This window comes from Meriones unguiculatus, chromosome 18, assembly GCF_030254825.1.
Source record: "Meriones unguiculatus strain TT.TT164.6M chromosome 18, Bangor_MerUng_6.1, whole genome shotgun sequence".
Lineage (NCBI taxonomy): Eukaryota > Metazoa > Chordata > Mammalia > Rodentia > Muridae > Meriones > Meriones unguiculatus.
The window spans coordinates 50,216,306-50,236,692 of NC_083365.1; the positions used below are offsets into that span (position 1 = coordinate 50,216,306).

At 47.0% G+C, this 20,387-nt stretch overlaps 1 protein-coding gene across 1 annotated transcript in view; it reads left to right on the forward strand.

Moving 5' to 3' along the window:
• The window catches only part of Ptprj (protein tyrosine phosphatase receptor type J), a 142,766-nt gene that overhangs the window by 91,356 nt on the left and 31,023 nt on the right, over positions 1-20,387 (forward strand). Inside the window, exons 2-6 of the mRNA XM_060372120.1 lie at positions 13,207-13,225; positions 14,573-14,827; positions 16,389-16,634; positions 17,676-17,888; positions 19,667-19,930. Coding sequence (XP_060228103.1) covers positions 13,207-13,225; positions 14,573-14,827; positions 16,389-16,634; positions 17,676-17,888; positions 19,667-19,930 — 997 coding nt within the window. The remainder of the gene's footprint in view (positions 1-13,206; positions 13,226-14,572; positions 14,828-16,388; positions 16,635-17,675; positions 17,889-19,666; positions 19,931-20,387) is intronic.

A 20,387-nucleotide genomic window follows, 5' to 3' on the forward strand; every position in this document is an offset into this window, starting at 1 on the left:
CACATGCTACATAAAATAAAAATAAAGAATAGATCTTAAAACCGAAACCAAAACCAGGGCTAGTCTGATTGAAGGACAAGTGGGATTTCATTGGGCAGACTTAGCCTGTGTTTCAGAGAACCAGGTCCCTTTTTTTAAATAAAAGCCATTCACAAGTGTTTTCAGCTTATTTTACTTGAGCTTTCCTCAAGTCATAGCAACTTCTAGCTCAGCCCTTTGGGTTGTTCAGATCTTTTCGTTGTCGGGTTGTAGCTGTTTCAGGTTCCAAGGCTTTCCCTGATCCATTAATCTTTCTCATCATCTTTGATACTGCAAGCCAGCGGCTTTCCCACTCTGGAGGGTATTTAAGTGTTCTAGGAAGCTGGCAAAGTACGTCAGGGCTCAGGCTGGGTGAAGGAGGTCTGTCCCTTCGTATATATTTTCTTCTTCTTCTTTAAAAGCCATGCGCCACAGATGGTGCTTACCAGCGTCTGAAGCTCACTGATGGGGCTAGACTGGCTGGCCAGTGAGACCAGGTCTACCTGTCCTGGCCTCCAGGACTAGAGTAGCTGAGGTTGCAGATGCTGCCGCAGAGAGCAGCGTTTACATGGGTTCTGAGGATCTGAACTCAGGTGTTCTCCTACTTTCATGGTATTAGAAACATAGAATAACCTCAGCATCACACAAAGGAACACACGCGCAAAGAGAAAGTAGCTTGGCAATGCAATTTCTTTTTGTGAGAAGGTTGGGCTATAACCCAAACTAGGCTATAGTGTATGTGCAGGAAGTGCAGAAAGTACACTTGGTTTTCATTCTGATGCAGGTGGTGACTATGTCTTTTCCCTGTTGGCTGGGGTGTAGCCTCACAGTATTTCTTGATTGGCTAACTATAAAAGAATCCTGCAAAAGAAATGAAGGAAAGGGTGGTTGGTTGGCTGCTGCAGGCCATCAGATTCCAGGAATGTCTCTGTGTGGAACTGGAGCAGGTACTTTGTGTAAGCGAAAGTTTATTACCAGGTAGGGTAGTCTGAAAGATTAACATAAAGGTTTTATAAGGTTGGAGGAGATTTATAAAATATTGCCCCTTGGCTGGCTAGCTGCCTTTAATAGGCAGGAAAAAACAAACAAACAAGCAAAAAACAAAACAACCAAACATTTCACACAGTGGCAAGCACTTACTGCTTCACCCTCTCCGCAGCCTCCCCACTTCCTGAACTTGGTTACCACGTCTGTCTGTCTGTCTGTCTGTCTGTCTGTCTATCTACTCTATCACCTCATTCTGTTTCTTGGCTCAATTGCTCCCTTTTGTTCTTTCCTGCTACCTAGGTCCCACCCAATTCTTGGACCTGGGCCTCTCCCCACTTCCAGCTTTTTAACCCACCTTCACCCTTATCTGTTCACCTGCTTGCCAGCCAGTGCAGGTTCTGTGGGAGGTGTGAGTTACTGCACCTTCACTAAGAAGCTTTCAGCCAGATGGTCAGTGGCAATACCCAAGGGTGAGAGCTAAGTGCCAGGTGCTGGGCCTAGCTGGGAAAGAAAGCCCAGGCTCTGGTGGGGAGAGGGAGTCTGTGAGGCTCGGTGAAGGTTCTCTCATAGTACGGGAGCTCCCTTTGCTTTAAAGAGACATTGATTTTATCTGTTGTTAGGGGAAAAAGTATTTATGCTGAAAGACTCAGAGGACAAAGTAGAGGCAGTGGAAGAACGTACAGTGCTGGATCGTGCATTTCTTTGCCTCTCACTGGCCCTTAAGCAGTTTGGGGGTAGGGAACTTTACCGTGTCCTTTCTGTGAAGAGGGGCTGGTGTATGACAGACGAATGTGTTTCAGACTCAGGTTTCTTAGGCTTGCCTGAGCCTCTGTTTCCTCACCCTAAACCGAGCCAGGCTGGGATAGGTGATCTATGAAGCTCGATTCTACAGTCTGACATGTGTCTCCCATTGGTGGCCTTTGAGGCCCTGAAGTTAACATGTGTCTGGTTCATCTTTATACCAAGGAAGGCCGGACCAGCTTTGCTCCAGGTCCTGGAGAACTGATGCTGAATGAATGTGTCTTAGGAGAGGGTGTGAGTAAGGTGGTGGGAGATGCAGAATGTGTGACAGCTTGTTATAGAGCTAGGGGTCTGCTGCCTTAGGCTAGTGCTAACAGAGAGGGTCAGGCTGTGTGTTGTTCAGGATGCCGTGGGTCTGTGCGGAGCCGGCAGCTCTGGACACTCCCACCCCCATTCCCAGCATTACTCTCTACTGACACAGACTCACATTTAAATTTATTTTATCTCCCAAATACCCAGGATTCATTAAGAAAGACATTGTTTCCCATATCTCATCAGACAGTTGGAAACCCAGACCAGTCTTGAGAGATCCTGAGTCTTTTTTAGAATTGAGCTGATTGAAATCTTGCCTAAAGTAAAGGGACAGTAATAACATCCCTCCTGTCTTGAACGTGCCTTGTGCCTGACAGCATTTCACTGAAGCCTCTCAAGTGTTGGAGGGGCTATGTATAGACATAATCCCTATTTTCAGAAGATGAAGATGTAGTTAATTGTAGGTAATAATTATCAGAACCAGGATGTGGAGCTCGAACCTGGCCACAGGGCCCATACTCTGTGTGGCTGCAAGTCTGTTCTTGTGGTTCTGTCCAGCACAAACATGTGATTTAGGGCAGGGCCAAGCCGACTATAGCCACTGCTTGTTTTTGCATGACCCATGAGCCAAGAATAGCTTTTACGTTTTTTAAGAAGTTGAGAGGAAAAGAAAACCGTTTCCTAATGTAAAAATTATGTGAAACTCATGTATGTATGAATAAAGCTTTATTAGAACACAGTCATGGGCATTAGTGTACTGGAAGCAGACTTCACACTATACAGACAGACTTGTGTATTCTGCAGAACGTAAGATATTCAATGCCTGGCCTTTCACGGACGTTGACCAAGCATCTGATTCAGGGAATTCATTAGGCTTAATGAGATGTTAAAAAGTAATCAGTCACCTCCTGTGTACAGCACCAAGTTCCCAGTTATCTGCTACTTGAAGATTCAGGGGTCTCGTTCTGTTGTTTGCTGTCACAAGTGTCCCCTCTGCGCATGCACTGTAGTGCCCACATGATGTGACTTGCTAAGGCGCCGCTTTCTCAAGAGCTCAGGCTCCTGGAGCAGATGATGGTGGTATTCTCTTGAGATAGCTGTACTTAGGCTGTCGTTACATGCTCATTGGAGTACAGGTGGGGTTTCCTGTGTCCTCTGAGTGTTTGGGCGCCTCAGGTTCTCACTGAAATGGAAGGTTGCAGGCAGGAAAACCAAGACATGATCTTTATTGCCTCCTGCATTTGAGACAGAATTCTTTCTGCCACATGGTTAAGAGGGGACCCAAGATTCTGGGTTCTCACCCAGACCTGACAAATGCAGCTAGGATATGTGGGGAGTAGGGTTGATGGTGGCTTTGCAAAAAGCTGGGGCTGAGGCAGGGTCGCTTGGTTGGGGACTCAGTGCTACCGTGGCTGTAAGACATGGGGTAGCTAGATAGTCTGAAGATTCTAGCCCAAGTTCTTTCATGAAATGAACCGAAGACTCCAATTTGCTCTTTGCTGTTCAGTCTTTTGCATTGACAGAATCACTTTCTGGGTCCTACTTTTTCTCTTTATTTATTTATTTATTTATTTATTTATTTATTTATTTATTTATTTTTTACTGCTTTTTCTTTGTCTTCTTTTCAGATGCGGTCTCCTTGAACTTAAGCTCCTCCTACCTCTGACTCTTTGATTGCTAGTATTATAGTCTTGTGCCACCATTTCTGGCCAACTTTTTTTTTTTTTTTTTTAGTCTTGTAAGATGGTCTGTTTTTCATGTACTTCATCTAGCCCTCCTTCCTGAGGCCCTGATGGTGGCAGTTAATATTTAGTATACACTCCATATATATGGATGTGTCGTACAGATCACATCATATAGTGATTGTCACAGCCACTCTGTAAATACTGTTTATACCATTAAAAAATGACTTTGATTTTTTTTTTGAGACTCACAACCAAATTAGATGCTACAGAGATGTCTCACATATCCCCAGCCAGCTTCTTAAAGTTGTGAAAATTAGCAAGTGTAAACAAACGAAGTTCCAAATACCCACTCTTTTAGACTTCCCAGTATCTCTCCTTGCCCTTGCTTCAGCTAGATTCCATCGCTGCGTATTGTTCACTTGAGGGTGTGTCTGCTCATTTCCTGTACAGTGCCTGGGTGACGCCCTCTTACGAGACCCACGGCGTCTGCTGTCATACATGGAGTCCTGCTGTATTGCCACGAGCTGCTTATTTGTCAAGCCTGCTGGATGAGTCTTTTTTTTTTGTTTTTTTCCTTTTCTCTTTGAGACTGTATAGCTCAATCCAACTGCTGTGGACGCGCACCACACTCAAGCCATAGATTAGAAGAGAAAACTCAAGAAGCTGTGTCACTGGCTGTGGGCCCCTGCTGACTAAGGTGGTGGGGCCAGGATTCAAATTCAGGCTGGAGGCCAACTTCCTACCCTTCCTCAGTTCAGGGAACTCCCCAGGGAGGGTGCTGGTGTGTGGGAACCTTTGCAGTCCTTCTCACGCAGTGACTTCAGAGTTCTTTAAAAGCAAATGAGCTTGTTGACACCACCCTCAGCACTGAGGCCTCTGATGGGATCAGCCCTGGAGGATGTTAGGTAGAGAGAGGGCTGTGAGGGACTGTCCTGTTAGCATGCTGTGGCAGAGTTTATGAACTTGGAACCTGGATATGGGTATTCTTTGCTCATCTGGGAGAAGGGGGGAGGATGTGGAGAGGGGGCTTAGGCAGCCGTACACTGCAGGTGCGCGCAGCTGGCATGGCTGTGGGAGCGCGCTCTGAGCACCTCAGGCCCTTGTGAAGAGCATCTATTGGTTTCTTTTATCCAGACTTTAGGGCAGTGCCAAGAAAGGACTGGTTGAGTTCCGGAAGTAAATTTAATATTCTAGTTTGAGGGTCTGGAGTCCAGCCTTCAATTGAAGACCAATAGTTTACCCAGCATTTAGCTCTTTTGCTTGTGGTGGAGGAGTTTGTGAGTCGAGTAGGTAGTGCAGGTGGGGAGCAGGTTGGAGAATGCGGAGGTAATTGAGGGGTAGAGAGAATGGTACAGTTTATATTCTCAGTGTGGGCATTGTTGGCAAGTGACATGGACCAGAAAGCTCGCCTTCAGAAAAGAGCTTAGATCTTCAGGCACTTGCAAACAAATAAATGGAATGATCCAAACCGTGAAAAGTCATCCTCTCAGTCCTTCATATGCTCATATTTGATAGAGGAAGCCAGCTGTGTAGGCGCCATGTTGCCTGGCAACTGCTGCTTGTCCTCAGCATTGGGGTGATAGTACTGCTGGTGGCCATTTTTAGAACTTACCCCACAGAGAGGGTCACCTAGATCCAATTAACGGCTTGAATGTGGCCAGGTAAGAAAGTGTGTGTGTATGTGTGTGTGTGTGTGTGTGTGTGTGTATACAGAACATAAAAATTAAAACAAAACAAAACAAACAAAAAAACTAACTCTCCCTGTGCTTAAAGAATTAGGATTTTAAGAAGCACTGTAGGACTCTGAGCATGCTGGTATATGCTTATAACCCTAGCACTTCAGAGCTGAGGGAGGGGCATCACAGCTCCGGGTCATCCTGGGCTACAAACCTGTGCATGACTTGTCTTAGAAGGAAATGCACAAAACATGATCAGCCAAGTAAAAGATGTTACAATGGAGCCTCAATTTAGCACCCCAGAAAATGATGGCATGAGGGGAAACTGTTGCGGTTCCTCGGCCTCCCTGCAGATGCAAAGCTGGGCCTTCCACGCTGTCTGGGGCTCTGTGCCCAGTCTCGATTCAGTGTAGTCTGGTTTCTGCCTTCATAAAGTCCACGAGGCAAGCCACCAGTTCCCAGCTTGTGTTCCCCACTTAAAGGTCCCATTAATGTTTGAGTGTCGTTAAAAAAAAAAAATCCTTAGCCCACCCTCTTCAAATTTGAGAGTGTTTAGGATTGTAATGAAAATATTGGCTCAAGTATCTGTTGCACCAAATCTTAAAATTAAAGCTGCCCTGGCTCAAAAAACAAGCTGTGCGCCTCTGTTGGCTGTCCCGGAACATGCCATCCCCCTGCGTCTGACGTCTGGGTGTTGGCATGTGGAATGGGAATACAGTGGGTAACATCAGTGTTACCCGGCTGCGCTCAGATTACCTTAAAAGTCAAAAGGCCACTTGAACTTTGAAGTGGCTGTCATCTGGCATGGACAGACACTTACATACGGCCGTACATATGGATATGAAATGTGGAATTATATTCTTCTATGTTATTCATAAGGCTCTTTCTCTGGGTGGGGGACACAGCTCCGCTAAAATACCAACAGAAGCTCCTGGCCCAAGATTTCCAAAGCCCCCGCCAGCTCTGCACCTCTGAGTTCACACAGCCTCACTTAGGCAGAGCCTTTGGCCACGTGTCTCTCTGTGCCTTTCGGAAGAGGTCATCGCGCCGTAGCTGCCGTAGCTGCCTCCGTTGCAGAGCTGAGACAGCTGGGCTGTGGAGTAAGGCTGACAGCCATCGTCCACTGAAGCTTTACCTCGAATCTTTGGGTTGTGGAGCCCTGGGTGACGCTGACTCATGAGGAAGACAGGACTAAATTAAGAGTCCTTTAATTGCAAAAGAGGGTGGAGCAAACCAGCTTATTCTCATCTTGCTGGGACTGATTGTTGCGGCGTTGGAAGTGCTCCTGGTACGCTCGGTGACAGAATTGAATGCCAGGTATCGAGACCAGTCCACCGGGTGACATCTGGCTCTGGAGCGTTTTCAGCCGTGGTGCTCGTCTGTGTTTGGTGGGAGGCTCCACCGGCATGCCGTTTCCATAAGTCAAAGCTTTGCTTTTCTGTGGCCTGTGTTTCAGAACGCTGTTGGGTAACACTTGCAGAGAGATAAGCTATAGCTAGGAAGAATGGTGGCCTTTCAGAATTGGACTCAGTTTGCTCCAAACCCTATAAAATGCTATTTGATTTTAAACATTGCTTGAAGCAGCTCACATTTTGGTTAATTACGTCAGTGAGTAAAAATAACTATTGTCATATGGTGTGTAGGCCTGGCTTTAGAAGGATAAAGCGTCTATTGTTACCCATTGTGCAGCTCCATGGCTTGTTACCCACCCTCGAACACTGAATGTGTAGAATAGAAAACCTGCAGCCTTGTCACTTGCTAAAATTCAGGCTGCTCTGTGATTTCAGCTTCTTTTGCAAAAGCTGCTTTATTCAGTAAGTTCCAATGAGCTGATAGAACGTGTTCCTCCGGCCAGGCCAGGCCTAGCAAGGCCAGGCTTTCGTGACCTTGCTTTCCCAGTGTCTGTTGAAACCTGCTCGTAGATGAGGCTGCACAGTGCCTCCTGCAATTAAGGCCAAGGGTTTCAGGGCTAGGCAGATGGGGTGCGGATCTCAAGCTTGTAAGCTGCATTGTGTGCGTCAGGACAGGAGCTTAACTTTTCCCAGACGTGCATCAGCATCTGCGAGATGGGGTTATCCATAGCTTTTGCTTCCTGCAGTCTCAGAAGGTTTAAGTGAGGAGATAAGGTCATTATGAACAGCGCAGTGATAGGCAGGGAGGAGAGTCAATTAATGTTACAGCGAGGGCGGGCTCAGGGGTCTCTGTGTCAGGTTTCCTGCCACACGTTTGCATGTTACGTCAGTCTCCTGAGCTCTTCCCTTGTCATCCACATTCTCTAGGACCTTGGGCAAGTCTGCCGCTCCCCTAGGGCCCCCTACCCTGTCCCCTTGCTGTGCCAGTTCTGTGGAGCTTTTCCTGTCTCATGAGCTCTTGGTGGGTCAGGACTGCCTTCGGTGCGCCTTCTTGTCTGTGGTAACCTGCGCCATGCAAGGCTTGAGGCAGGGACTTGAGTGGCGTGGACTGAAAGCTTAGAGACCATTCAGTGGCTTGAAATGGTAGCTTTGGAGTTTGGTGAGGAAAGAAGTGTGTTAAGGATGGGATCAAGGAACCTTGCTATGTTTGAATCTTGAGAGAAAAAGGGGATGTATATTGTAGATGCCTTTTCATTGTTTATAATTGATGAGATGATGGCTGCATGAGACGACCCTCCCCCCCCCCCCCATGCCCCAGAATATAAAAGCCAGGGAAAGTTGAACCTGACATATCTACCTTCCCTTCTTCCCTCCTTCAAAAAAAGGACAAAGGTCTCATTATCTTAGCTCAGGATGTCCTGGAACTTACTATGTAGGCCAGGCTGGCCTAGAACTCACAGGCATTCACCTTCCTTAGCCTCCCAAGTACTGAGATTAAAGGCATGCATCAGTCACTCCACCCAGCCTGAACCAACTTTTTCACCATGCTTGGTTCTCACCCACCAGATCAGCCGTGTCCCTGCAGAGGAGCCTGGGTTGTCTTCTCTGTACCCCAGCAGACCCCTGACCACCTGTCTGAACCCCAAGAGGAGGCTGACCTCTTTGCTCTATGCTAGGGGTGCTCTCGGTGTCCACCTTGTTTGCACAGCCCAGAGATGGGAGAGGCAGCCCCCTCAGCTTGCCTCCCCTTTCTAGTCGTGGCTCCAGGATTCTTGCACATTCCTGCTGCTTTCCCACAGCCCCATCCACACTTTTTTAAAACTCTCCCCACTTGTTCCGGCTGAGCGTGTCACCTGTCTCTGCTGGGCTCCTGGCTGACCCTGCACACTTTAAGAAGAGTAAACTGGGAGGGGCATGCTGGGAGAACAGGGAGGGAGGGGAGGATTGGGAGGGGAGGAGGGAGGGAGCTACAGAGGGGATACAAAGTGAATAAAGTGTAATTAATAAAAAAATAAAATAAAATAAAGAGCAATCTGGCAGGGCTGCTTATTTTCACACTGACGAAGGCCCTAAGAAAGAGAGGTGTCAGCCAGGTGAATGAGTGAGGGAACAATGTCTGCCTTGATTCACCTCCAGTGATCCCAGAAGGCCCTGATTTAGGCATTGGTCTGCTTTGTATTCCAAATAGAGGGTTCTGTATAGAGTCATAGCCATAATCTGACAGGACAGAAACAAAAAGATCACAGCAGATCCCCCCACCCCCACCCCATTCTGGTTAGTTTTTATGTGTCTGGATGATATCTTGGAAGGTTTTGAAATGGCATAAGCCTTCCAGGCCTAGGGTGCAGCTGTGTCTGCTCTACAGACCCTCAGATTATGAGGGCAGAGCAAAGAACAGAAGTAGGGAGATCAGAACAGTGGAAACACCCTTGCCTTAGGTGGTCCAGGAAGAAGGGTGTATGTGTTGGGCTACATTTAGGGGTTCCAAAGTTTATAGCCTGGGAGATGGGGCTAATGGGGAAGTTACACCAGAGAGAGAGAGAGAGGGGAAGAGGAGGAAGTAGAGGTTTATTTTGGTGTGTGCTGTTGTCATGTAGATTTGGGGAAAATTTGAATGTTTTAGGTCCATGTTCCTGTGAGGGCCCTGTGATCTGGTTGTAGAGCAGGAAGGACTCGGTGTTCCTTCTGTTCCTTCGCTTACTCTTCTTCCCCTTCCTTCTTTATTTTTTTTTTTCTTCCAGGAAGCTCTCTTTCCCTCCTCCCTTGAGCCAGGTGGGGAAGGGCTGAGCAAGACTGTACAGTCACGCTGCATACTATCTTTAAAAGAAATGAGAATAAATTTACATAGTAAGAGGAACCATTTGAAAGTGCATTTCAGCAGTATTTAGTGCGTTCCCCCGATTGTGCAACTGTCATCCCCATCAGTTCTCCTCACTTAGAATTACCCGTAAAGAAACCCCCAATTGAGTTCATCTGTATCCCGGCTTCTTCCCTTTTCAAGACCTGTTTCTCCTGGCCTGTGTTCCTCTTCTGTGGAGTCTCTGTTCTGGGTATTTTATATAAACGAACTCAAACGCTCTGTGATCTCCAGCATCTGGCCCGTTTCCTGCAATACCATCTTTTTGAGGTTTGTCCACGTTATCAGGAGTCAGTGCCTCTTTCCCCTTTGGGGGCCACTGATTTTTCTCTTGTATAGATGTGCTGTAGCCAGTGGGTACGCTCTCCCCTTTGGCTGTGTAAATGGTACTTCTGCAACACCTTCAACGGCCCCCTGGTGCGAGGGCTGGTGCCCATGAGCCTTGAGCACTAAGTTGAACTCCCTGGTCCCCTGTGTGACAGCCCTGCTAGGTTAGAAGCAAAAGGCTGGGGCGCTCAGAGCAAGAGGGGGACAGACCTTGAAGCCTGAGTGCCTCCACCTCAAGCTTGTCTGCTTTGATTTCTGCCCAGAGGGAAAGGGGAATAGAATAGACCGTTGATCCTGTCTCTACTCAGCAGCATCTCTTCGCAGGCTTTCGTTTGTCTCCTTGTGCTGGGGCACAGCTAGTGTCTGTGGTCTTGAATTGTGTAACCTGAACAGCAGGGTCCTTATCTGAGGATGAGATTCTTATTTTCGTTGCCACCACAGCCAGCTGGGCTGGCTGAGGACTCTCCCAAGGAGCCTGAGGAATACTCACTTCCCTGTGGGGTGGAGACTGATGTTGGGGTGCTGGCGGGAGGCGCTGTGGTCCTCACCACCTCCAGCTGTCAACAGCTGGGAAGTTGTCGCCAGACCCCGTTTTGTGTAGGTAACTCTGGTGTGCTGTTTATCGGCCTGGGAGCTTCAGTCTTCGTTCTCTTGCCTCCAGGCACACCGCAGGCTTTTGCTCCCTGTTGGAAGGGTGACCTTTCTATTGATGCATTTTATAAGTATGTGTGTACTGCTCACAAGGCCAGGTACCTCGAAGGTGCTTTTTGCAGGTGTCTTTTTATCTGGATTGTGGAAGAGGCGCTGGGGGTGTGGCTGGTCGGGGCTGGGGTTGCATGACCTGAGCTGATCCGGAAGTGGAGTCATTGGCCTTTCAAGATTTTTACTGTGCAGTTGAAAGGTTAAGGCCAGAGTCAGGGCTTCTCACCCTGTTGTGAGAGCTAGGGTCACTTTGTGGCAGTTAACAGGCAGCGCAAACACAGGTAGTTGAGCAGGGGGTGGTGTTACCCTCTCTTGGCAAGGGGTGGAGAGGTACTGGTTGACTGGGCTCAAGGTTCAAGGTGTGACCCTTTCCCTGGGGCCATCTCAGCAGGTGATGGTGTTCTTCAGAGCCTTGCAGAAGCCCCAGGCATCACAGGAAGACTTGCCGTCTTCTGAGGGGTGTGGTACTTTCCCCTGTGCACCTAAGGTTAGCACCCCTTGCAGACTCCTGATTCCCTTTTGCCAGGCTGAAGCTTAGTTCCTATGGCTTCAGGGCAAAGGGCAAAGAGGTGATGCCATGCCCTTTGGCAGTGGCCGCTGCTTCACCATGAGCTTCACAGTGAGAGACCCAGGCTGCCTTTTTTGTGGCACAGGCGCCTCCAGGAGGGTTGAGAGGAGAAACCTGGCTCAGTCTCCTCAGAGCACAGGGTGAGCGTAGAGCTCTCTTACCTTTTTTTTTTTTTAGATTGGAAAGGAACATGCTGATATAATATCTTCTATAATTATTTTTTTAAATCCTCACTAATCCCTCGTGTTTCTGTCCATAAGGAAGTGACAAAGATGTATGCACAGGGACTCTACTCTGAGCACCCTAGTTCAAATCCAGGCCCTATCACACCCCTCCTTATTGGTGAGTTGTTTGGAGGACTGAGTTCGGATCTGAGAGCATTCAGAACAGAGCCAGGTAGTTAGCACCCTGAAAGAACTGGCTTCAGCACGCTGAGCACAGAGACACAGAACTGTGATTCCTTTTTTCTCCAACATGTGATCCTTGCATTTTACCTGTACCAGTGACTTAAGGGCCACATGCCACAGATCTAAGGCACCACACTCTGCTTTGCATGTACCCAGGCCAGGGGCACCACTTAGCTGTCTCCCTGGGGTATGGCTGCCCCTGTCCTCTCTCCTGGGATAACGGGGCTGTCTGCTGCAGGACTGGCACTCGTGCTTTGAAGGAGTGCTTGGCCCTTGTAGGTCTTCCACACTGGCATGTTGTGATAGTGCCCTCAGCCTGGAGCTACTTTTAGATTCTCTTCATCTTTGATGGTTTCAGGTGGGCAAACGGATGGATGGATTCCAGGAAGGGCAACAGCCTATATACCGAGGAGACTATGGGCAGGTGCCAGGACCCCACCACCCTAAAGCGTGGGGGTTTTGTAATTGAACTTTGTTTTCAACTAATGGGCAAAGTACGCTTGCTTCCTTGTGTTAGCCCACGGACTCTCTCTGTCTCCTGGGATCCATCCTAGACTGTTGACTGACATCTTGCCTAGCTCGAGGGGCGGCAGCTGGGGCCCCTAAGATGAGCTGAGAGAGTTTAAGCTGGACAGACAAGGCAGTGGAGACTCTGAGGGGACTTTGGTGGCTCCTTTCCTCCTCACCGGCGATTTGCTGCTGAGCGCCCACCACACGCAGCACGGTTCTTCTCATGTGGCAGAGACTGTTGTGATACAGTCGTGTCAGTGAGGGCTTCAGAGGGGGTGGCATTTGGGGCAGGCTTCCGCAGGAGGTAATAAATCAGCTTCAAGAATGTGTCACCAAGACCAGAAGAGCCTGCTGGGTGGTTAAGTATGTTGGGAAGTTGTAGGACATTTTTTTTTCTTCTTTTGATTATTTTCTTTTTCACAATCACTGTACTTAGGAAATTCCAATTACCAAAAGCATGTATTTAAGAAACAATGGGACATGCAACCTTAAATTACATTAGGCTTTGGGGAAATAATTATGGGATAGGTGATAATGCATACCACTGGAGGAATTCCCTCTTCCCCACACAGAAGCTTGACATTGTCAACTAAACCCCTTAAGGCGTTGAATTTCACTCTGTCTCAAAGCTGCCCACCAGATGATTAAAAACCGACCGACTGCCCTCTACTGATAGGAAGAAGGTGAATTTTTGTAGAGTGAAAGATCCCAAACTTAGGCATTTCTCACTTCAGTGTTTTTTTTCTAGTCCAGAAAGTCTTGACTTTGCTTTTGTGTCCTTCTGCCTCAGTTCACCTCACGGGCGGAGCAGTGGTTTTTAGAGCCCCTGAGAAACACTGGGTTTATGGAGTCAGCAGCTGCATAGCCTCCCCAAACCCAGTTAATCTTTTGTAGTTACCGGCATTTTCCCTGTATTTAAATCCCCAAGACACCCTAACCATGGCCATCAGCTTTCCATGCATTGAACAGCCACCCCCAATATTCAGCCCTCAGGTGCTCTGTTTCTGATTTTCATTTCCTCGGCTAAGTGAATCTGCTGACTTCCCTTTTCTTTTCTGTTCCAGGTCCTGTGCACAGGTGCGGGTGAGTACCTTGATCCTTTCCATTGTTGTGTTGTTTGCGACTGTCCCCTAGTGGACACAGGATTACATTAACCATTAACGGCAGATGTGGAAAAACAAAAGTCAAAGGAGATGAGGGAGTGGGGTTTTTGATCGGGAGGTGAAATGAGCAAATAAATTAACGAAGAAGGGAAAAAAAAACCCACTTACAAGGCATGGCTCGGCAGTTAAGAGCACTGGCTGCTCTTCCAGAGGACCCGAGTTCAATTTCCAGCATCCACATGGCAGCTCACAACTGTCTATAGATCCAGTTTTAAAGGACCTGGCACCCTGGCACAAACATGCAGGCAGAACACCAAATGCACATAGAAATAATATTAAACAAACAAACCTCGAAACCCAAACCTACTTTCCATTTTTTCTTAGAAATTGAATGAAGATAGAAACAGTGGCTGGGCGTGATGGCGCACGCCTTTGATCCCAGCACTCAGGGAGGTGGATCTGAGTTCAAGGTCAGCCTGGTCTACAAAGTGAGTCCAGGACAGCCAGGGCTACACAGAGAGATCCTGTCTCAAAACAAAACAACCAACAAACAAAAAACAAAACACACAAACAAAAAACCAGCAAATGAAAGGAAAATTCACTTAGTTGTTTAACATTGACTCTAAGAATTCTTTTTTCTAAGCTGGATGTAGTGGTGTAGCCCCATAGTCCCAGATTTTTGGGAGGCTGCATCGAGGTTCTCTTGAGCTAAGGAGTTTGGGGGTTGCCTAGGGGACATGGTGAAACCACCAATTTATAAAAACATTGTAATATAATGTTAATATTCTATAATGATAATAGTAGTTAGTACTTTTAAAAATGTATATATTTGGTAAAAAATTGATAGCTTTTCTTTGTCCCTAAAATTTAGGAGCATTTTCTTTTCTTTTCTGGCAAAACCAAATCAAATCAAACCAAACCAACCAAACAACCAGCCAGCCAGCCAGCCAACCAACTAAAAAACCAAAACAACCCAAACCCTAGGAATCACTGAGATAAAATGATTAGATTGAACTCATAGTGTTTAACCAAGGGGGTGGATCTCACTAAACCCTTCTAATAAGGCAAATCTTTGTTAATAACAGTAATTCTGCAGAACTTTGAACAATGGAGAGCCCGCACAGGCGCTGTCTTTCCTGTGACTCAGCGTGGTAGAGAAGCTGGTAGGTAGCTGGTGCCAGTGCTCTGCAGAATTCCATCTCTCCGGTGCAGTCAGGCTTAGACGTTAGAGGGTTATCCAATGCTCACTGACAGGCAGCAAATCCCCGGAGCCGTACCATGTAATGAATCTCTCTCTCTCTTTCTCTCTCTCTCCCCACTTAAATAGCACCGACTCCTGCATTTGACATTGAAGCTGTTGTCAGCCCAACCAGTGTGATGTTAACATGGACGCACAATGATTCAGCTGCTTCAGAGTATAATTGTAGCATAGTGGATAATAAGGTGGAAAAGCCACAGGTGTTTCCTGGCAAAAACCAAACATCCTGTAACATCACAGGCTTAAGTCCAGCTACTTCCTATAGAGTCTTCATCACAGCCAATAGTACTTCGGGAGAGATCATAGACAAAAATATCACAACAGGTAAGGGACAAGGTAAACAGGGCTGGTGGCTGTACTAACAATAACACGGGGAGCTGTGGAGCCCACTTTGGAGCCCACAGGACAGGGCTCGGTGGATCATATCAGACACTGTGTATGAAAAACATTATTTTGTCGTCATAAAGCCTGAAGGCTGAAGGTGAAAACTGTGATGTGGAAAAGTTAAGTTTCTTCTAGGAGATGTTAGTAGTGGACATCAAGGGAAGGAATTGGGACCTGGAGAGCCTGATACTAGCCACTAGAGTGCTGTTACAGCTACATGACTACCAAGATCCATTAAGTTGTGTAGTTTATTGGTGTTAAATTCTTTAGTAATAAAGGCAGAGAGGGGGATGTAGCTCAGTGGTACAGTGCTTGACTAGTTTGTGTGAGACCCTAATTCAAGTCTCAGTACAGACACACAGACACACACAGAGACACACACACAGACATACACACACAGACACGCACACACACACACACACGCACACACACCTCTCTGGAAAGTGCTTTGGCTTCTCAGCACCCACACAGTAAATGTTGGGCGGGCATGTAATCAATCCCAGGTTAACTACAAAACCAACCCACCCACAGTGACCCGCTTTAGAAATCTTTGCACCCGAGATCCCTGAAGTGAGAAGTCAAATAAGAAAGTTGACCAATCACCTCCCATCACAGATGGAGGCCGCCTCAGCTCACCTGGGCCTTGTCTTTGCAGTCAGGCCCCTGCAGACCTCAGCAGCGTTCTTCTGCGTGCAGCAGCACCACCTTGGCCTTCATGTGCTTCTCAGTGTTCTGGTCCTCTCACCGCACACAACAGCAATGTTCTTGAACCAGTCATCCTGCCTTCCCCATCTCCCTGTTCTTCCAGCACAGAGGAAAGGGAGCAATGTGTGTGTGGTCAATGTGTGTGTGGTGGACGTTTCTAATTCTAGTCCTCATGAGGCCGTGGTGGGAGGATTGTTGCAAGGTTTGGACCCAGCCTGGGCCACACAGTGAAACCGACTAATCAAGCAAAAACGGAAGGGCGTGTATATTGTTTTAGCTGAAGTGGGTTAATTTATGTTACCATCAGGCAAATAAAGTGATGGAAGGGCCTGGGCAGGTCTTTTAGAAAATCTTCTTGGCATTTGAATGCAAGGATGTCTCCTTAGTTGGAATGTTTGGATATTATAAAATTATATTGTTTGCATTATTTTGAACCGAGACTTCTAGATTTAGAAACAGTCATTTTTTTTGATCCTTTATTTTTTAATGTCTAAAATAAACATGCTTAAATGTTTATTTTGAAATTCTTCTTCTTTAAAGAAGAAGAATTTCAAATTCCTATCGGGACTAATCTTGAACAGTAACATAGAATATGAGCAGTTGTGGTTTTAAGGTTTATTCCTTCTCATGTTTTCAGATAATGTTTGTCCCCTGCCCCTGTGGTGTCATGAGGATGCTTAGATTCTGATATGAATGAACTATTTTTAGTGTGTCACTTTGAAGTGGCTGTGACCTAAGGAAAGATGATTGTGCGTGTCTTGCTTACTAATGCCTACTGTATCTTCTTTTGAAACAGAGCCCTGGCCAGTGTCTGATCTTCATGTTGCCTCCAGCGGTGTAACACAGGCTCTTCTCACCTGGAGCAGTGCAAATGGCACCGCCTCCTACCGGATGCTTCTTGAAAGCTTCAGAAATGAACAAGACCTGAATCCACATTCATTACTCAATATTTCAGATCTGAAGCCGGGGTCCTGTAAGGTCTTGCATATCCCAGAATCAAATGAGTCACGGAATGACTTTCCAGTTGCAGATGATGTCTTGGGTGAGTTACACTTGTGTGTCAAGTTTTGATTTTATCACTTAATGGTTTTTTAAAAAAGCACTGTTTGTGTAATTTTATAGGGTTTTAGAATTGGAGGGCTTTGCCACCATAGTATAGTCTGATTCCATTCCTGAATGAAGCAGGAAGAGGGCTCATTTCTTCCAAGTGAACACAGGGCTCGGTATGGTGGTCAGGCTTCAAACTTTTGTATTTGGAATTCGGGAAAGTAGATAGGCCTTATCACTTTTCATCTCAGGTGAACAGGTAACAGGTGTTAACCTATGGATGGCCAAACCAGTAACCTCCATTGAGAAGAGGGATCCTTAGTAGGCACAGCCAGCAGGTGTCTTCTGTATGTTGTTTGGGCTAGTCATTTGTAGACTTTGCAGCATTTTCAGTGGATTCCCCCGGTAAGTGTGAAATGAGGAAGGACAGAGACTTAATCCCCATTTTACCCATGGAAACAGAGATACAAATTTGGTTTCAGAAACCAGATGTTCACTGCTAAGATTGAAAGATCATTTATGGCCCATGAGAGGTAGTGAGGCCTTCAAGAGATAGGCTACTCCCCTCCTCCTCTTGCTGTGTGTCAGGTTGCTTCTCAGGGAGGTCCCTCCACGTAGTTCAAGGAGAAATGGTCATGATCTACTTCCATCTCATCCCCTGCTGTTTCTGCCACTGATTGGTATATAGTCCTGGGAAAACGTTCCTGAGTGGACTTACGTCAGCATCGGTAGAGTGATGGAGCCATCAGCGGGAAGCCATGCTGTGATGGCAGAAGATAACCTCCCAAAGCAAGGAGAATGATCTATTCCAGAGTTCAGAGGAAACCATGAAATACCTGTGGCGTTTCTGGAGTAATAGTACAAAATGAAAATCGCTGGTTCTTTTCAGGATCTTTCTCCGGGGGAGGGAGAGAGCAGATATTTATGGAGCACCAACTGTGGGCCCTGTTGGATGTGTCATCCTATGAGACGGGGCGATGAATGGAGGGGGATGTGTTCCTTTTGTTAATGTCTTTGTCTCCTGTGTTTAAAGCAGATGCTAATGGCACGGAGAGAAACCCAGTGGACAGCCTGTCCCAACCACACAGGAGCTGTCTTGCCTCTGCAGACTCACTCTTGGCCCAGGATCCCTCCCTCACAGAGGTCTTGCTCACTGGGCTAAAGCCTGATACTTGGTATAGAGCCACTGTTTATTCTAAAGCAGCAGATGGCACAGAAGGACAGACCGGGAACAACACATTTAAAACAAGTAGGTTGGATTTTGTGAAACGGCTTTAGCCTGAGTCTTATGTTTTGCAGTTCTATATCTGAATTATTTCTTGCTTTAGCAGCTACTTCTTGTAAAATTATGGGCTTTTCTAATACCCTCTTTAGCTCCCAAATAATGAGAGGGAGACCTATTAAATTTATTAATAAGCCGTAAGCACTCTAGCTGGGCAGATTCTCATCTCTTCTAACCCAACTATGCTGACCTAGCCTATTTTCCAGCCATGTGCCCCATTCCTTGCCATCTAGTCCAGACCTGGCCTTTTCTGCTCTGTCTTTGTCCTCATGGCAACTCCCTCCTGGCAACCTTCTTGACTCTTTTTTTTTTTTTTTTCTCTTTCTTTCTCTCTCCACCCGGGGCCCTCTTCATTGGATTGCAGGTCCCCTCTCAGCTCTCCTGCCCAGCTATTGGTTGTTCAGCTCTTGATTAACCAATCAGAGATGACGGAGAACAAATTTTACACAACTTTGAGACAGGAGATTCTTTAATAATAATGACAATGCCCACGTTAGGGACTGCAACCAGATCTCTAGGCACAGAAATGAGCGTCTGATTACACAGTGCACAGAACCGTCCCGCAACAAGTTCTGTTATTAGAAAGGTCTTCCTGAGAGAGGTTTTGGATAGAGCCGATGCGCTGGGTTTCTATTGACCTCTGTGGCCATGGCATATCTTTTGTGAAGCTCAGAGCATTGAGCAGAGGTGTAGATGCCAGCTGCTACCCCTAATCTATATTTGCTATCTGCAGATTAGCCAGAGAGTTTCTGTTTTTGCCCTGACCTTGGCATCCATATTGAACTTTCTGTCAAGACCCTTGCCGTCATCAGCTGTGGTTCACAGGCAACTGTAATGGTTCATCTACTTCCTACTCCTACAAGATAGAAGTGTCTGCAGTTAGTGTTAATGGTGCAGTGTATGGTTCCTGGTCTTAAAGGGGGGTTGAGAAAAACATGCATGGGAATGTCTGCATCTGGGCCCTTTGAGCTCAAGAATGGATACTGCAGCTTCGCAGCTCTCAGGGACTCTGTGTACACTGGCTTCAGGTGTCTTAGCAAAAAATATTTTGAAAGACTATCCTAGGTCAACAGACCTGAGAGAGTGAGGGTCGAGGTTAGAGGAACAAGGACAGAAGCCAAACTGGCACCTAGGAAGTGCTGGGCCACCCTAGATCTGGTGATGTCCTGGAATTCAAAGTCCCTAGGTGGATGGTCTGTATCCGCCTGATTAATGGCTGTGCTGGGTGAGACGGTATGGGGTGGGAGAGTAGCTAGCTGGAGGACGTTAGGGCGGGTAACTCTGTCTCACGGATGAGAAAGTTTAGTGGAGTTCCTAAGGTCTGCCGGGCTGGCAAATCCTGGCTAGCCTTAGAATCCAGTATGCCCTCTGTTCAGGTGTGAGACCTTTAACTCATGGTGTGTAGTGGTTGTTCTGGGCAGATCTGTACATGAAGACTTTGCTGGCTCAACCCTCACCCAGGGTAGCACATGTGAAAGTCCATGCTATTGTTTGATCTAGAATTCAAGGTCTGCTCAGAAACTGAACGCAGAGTGTCTGTGAGCTACCCTTGGCCAGGCTGTGTCTTCACCGATGCTGGCTTTGGTGAGACCCACATACATTTCCACTCATGGTGAGCTGCTGATGAGGGCGGCCAGTGCCCAAATATGTTCCGCTGGAAGATGACGGGTCCTGATGATGCTGTCCTCTCTTCCATTCTGCTTTGACCATTCTGATTATTTTCTACTCCTCTCATGTCTTCAAAGAGCCCATCCAGGTGTTTGACATCAGAGCTATGAATGTCAGTGCCACAAGCATGACCCTGACCTGGAAAAGCAACTGTAATGGTTCATCTACTTCCTACTCCTACAAGATAGAAGTGGTTGGGAGGACTGATTCCTTTATCCAAACTGTCAACGAGACTGAGATCATCTTGCACAGACTCAGCTCGAGCACCTTGTACAACATCACAGTTCGTCCTCTGCTGGGTCACACTGAGGGCCCGCCAGGCTTCCTCCAAGTGTATACTTGTAAGTGTGCTCCTTGCTCTGCGGTCTGCTTTGCTTTTCTGTTGCTCTGGTAAACCCTGTGACCAAAGAAACCAGGGGTAATAAAACAGTTTATGTTAGCTTACCCTTCAGGTAGCAAGCAGTCCATCACTTAGGGAAGTCAGGGCAGGAGCTGAAGCAGAAGCCGTGGAGGAACACAGCTTATTGGCTAGCTTTCTGGCTTGTGCTCAGCTAGTTTTCTTAACCCAGGCCCACCTGCCCAGATACAGTGCGCCTACAGTGGACTGGGCCTTGCCCATTTCAATCTTCATTCAAGACCTTTTCTCATCGACATGGTCATAGGCCAATCCAATCTGGGCAATTACACAACTGAGGTTTCCTTTCCCCGGGTGCTCTAGGTTGTTACCAAGTTAACAATGAAAACTAACCAGCGCGTTATGGCCCATAGTGGGCTGCTGTTTGCTAGGTGTAGACACAA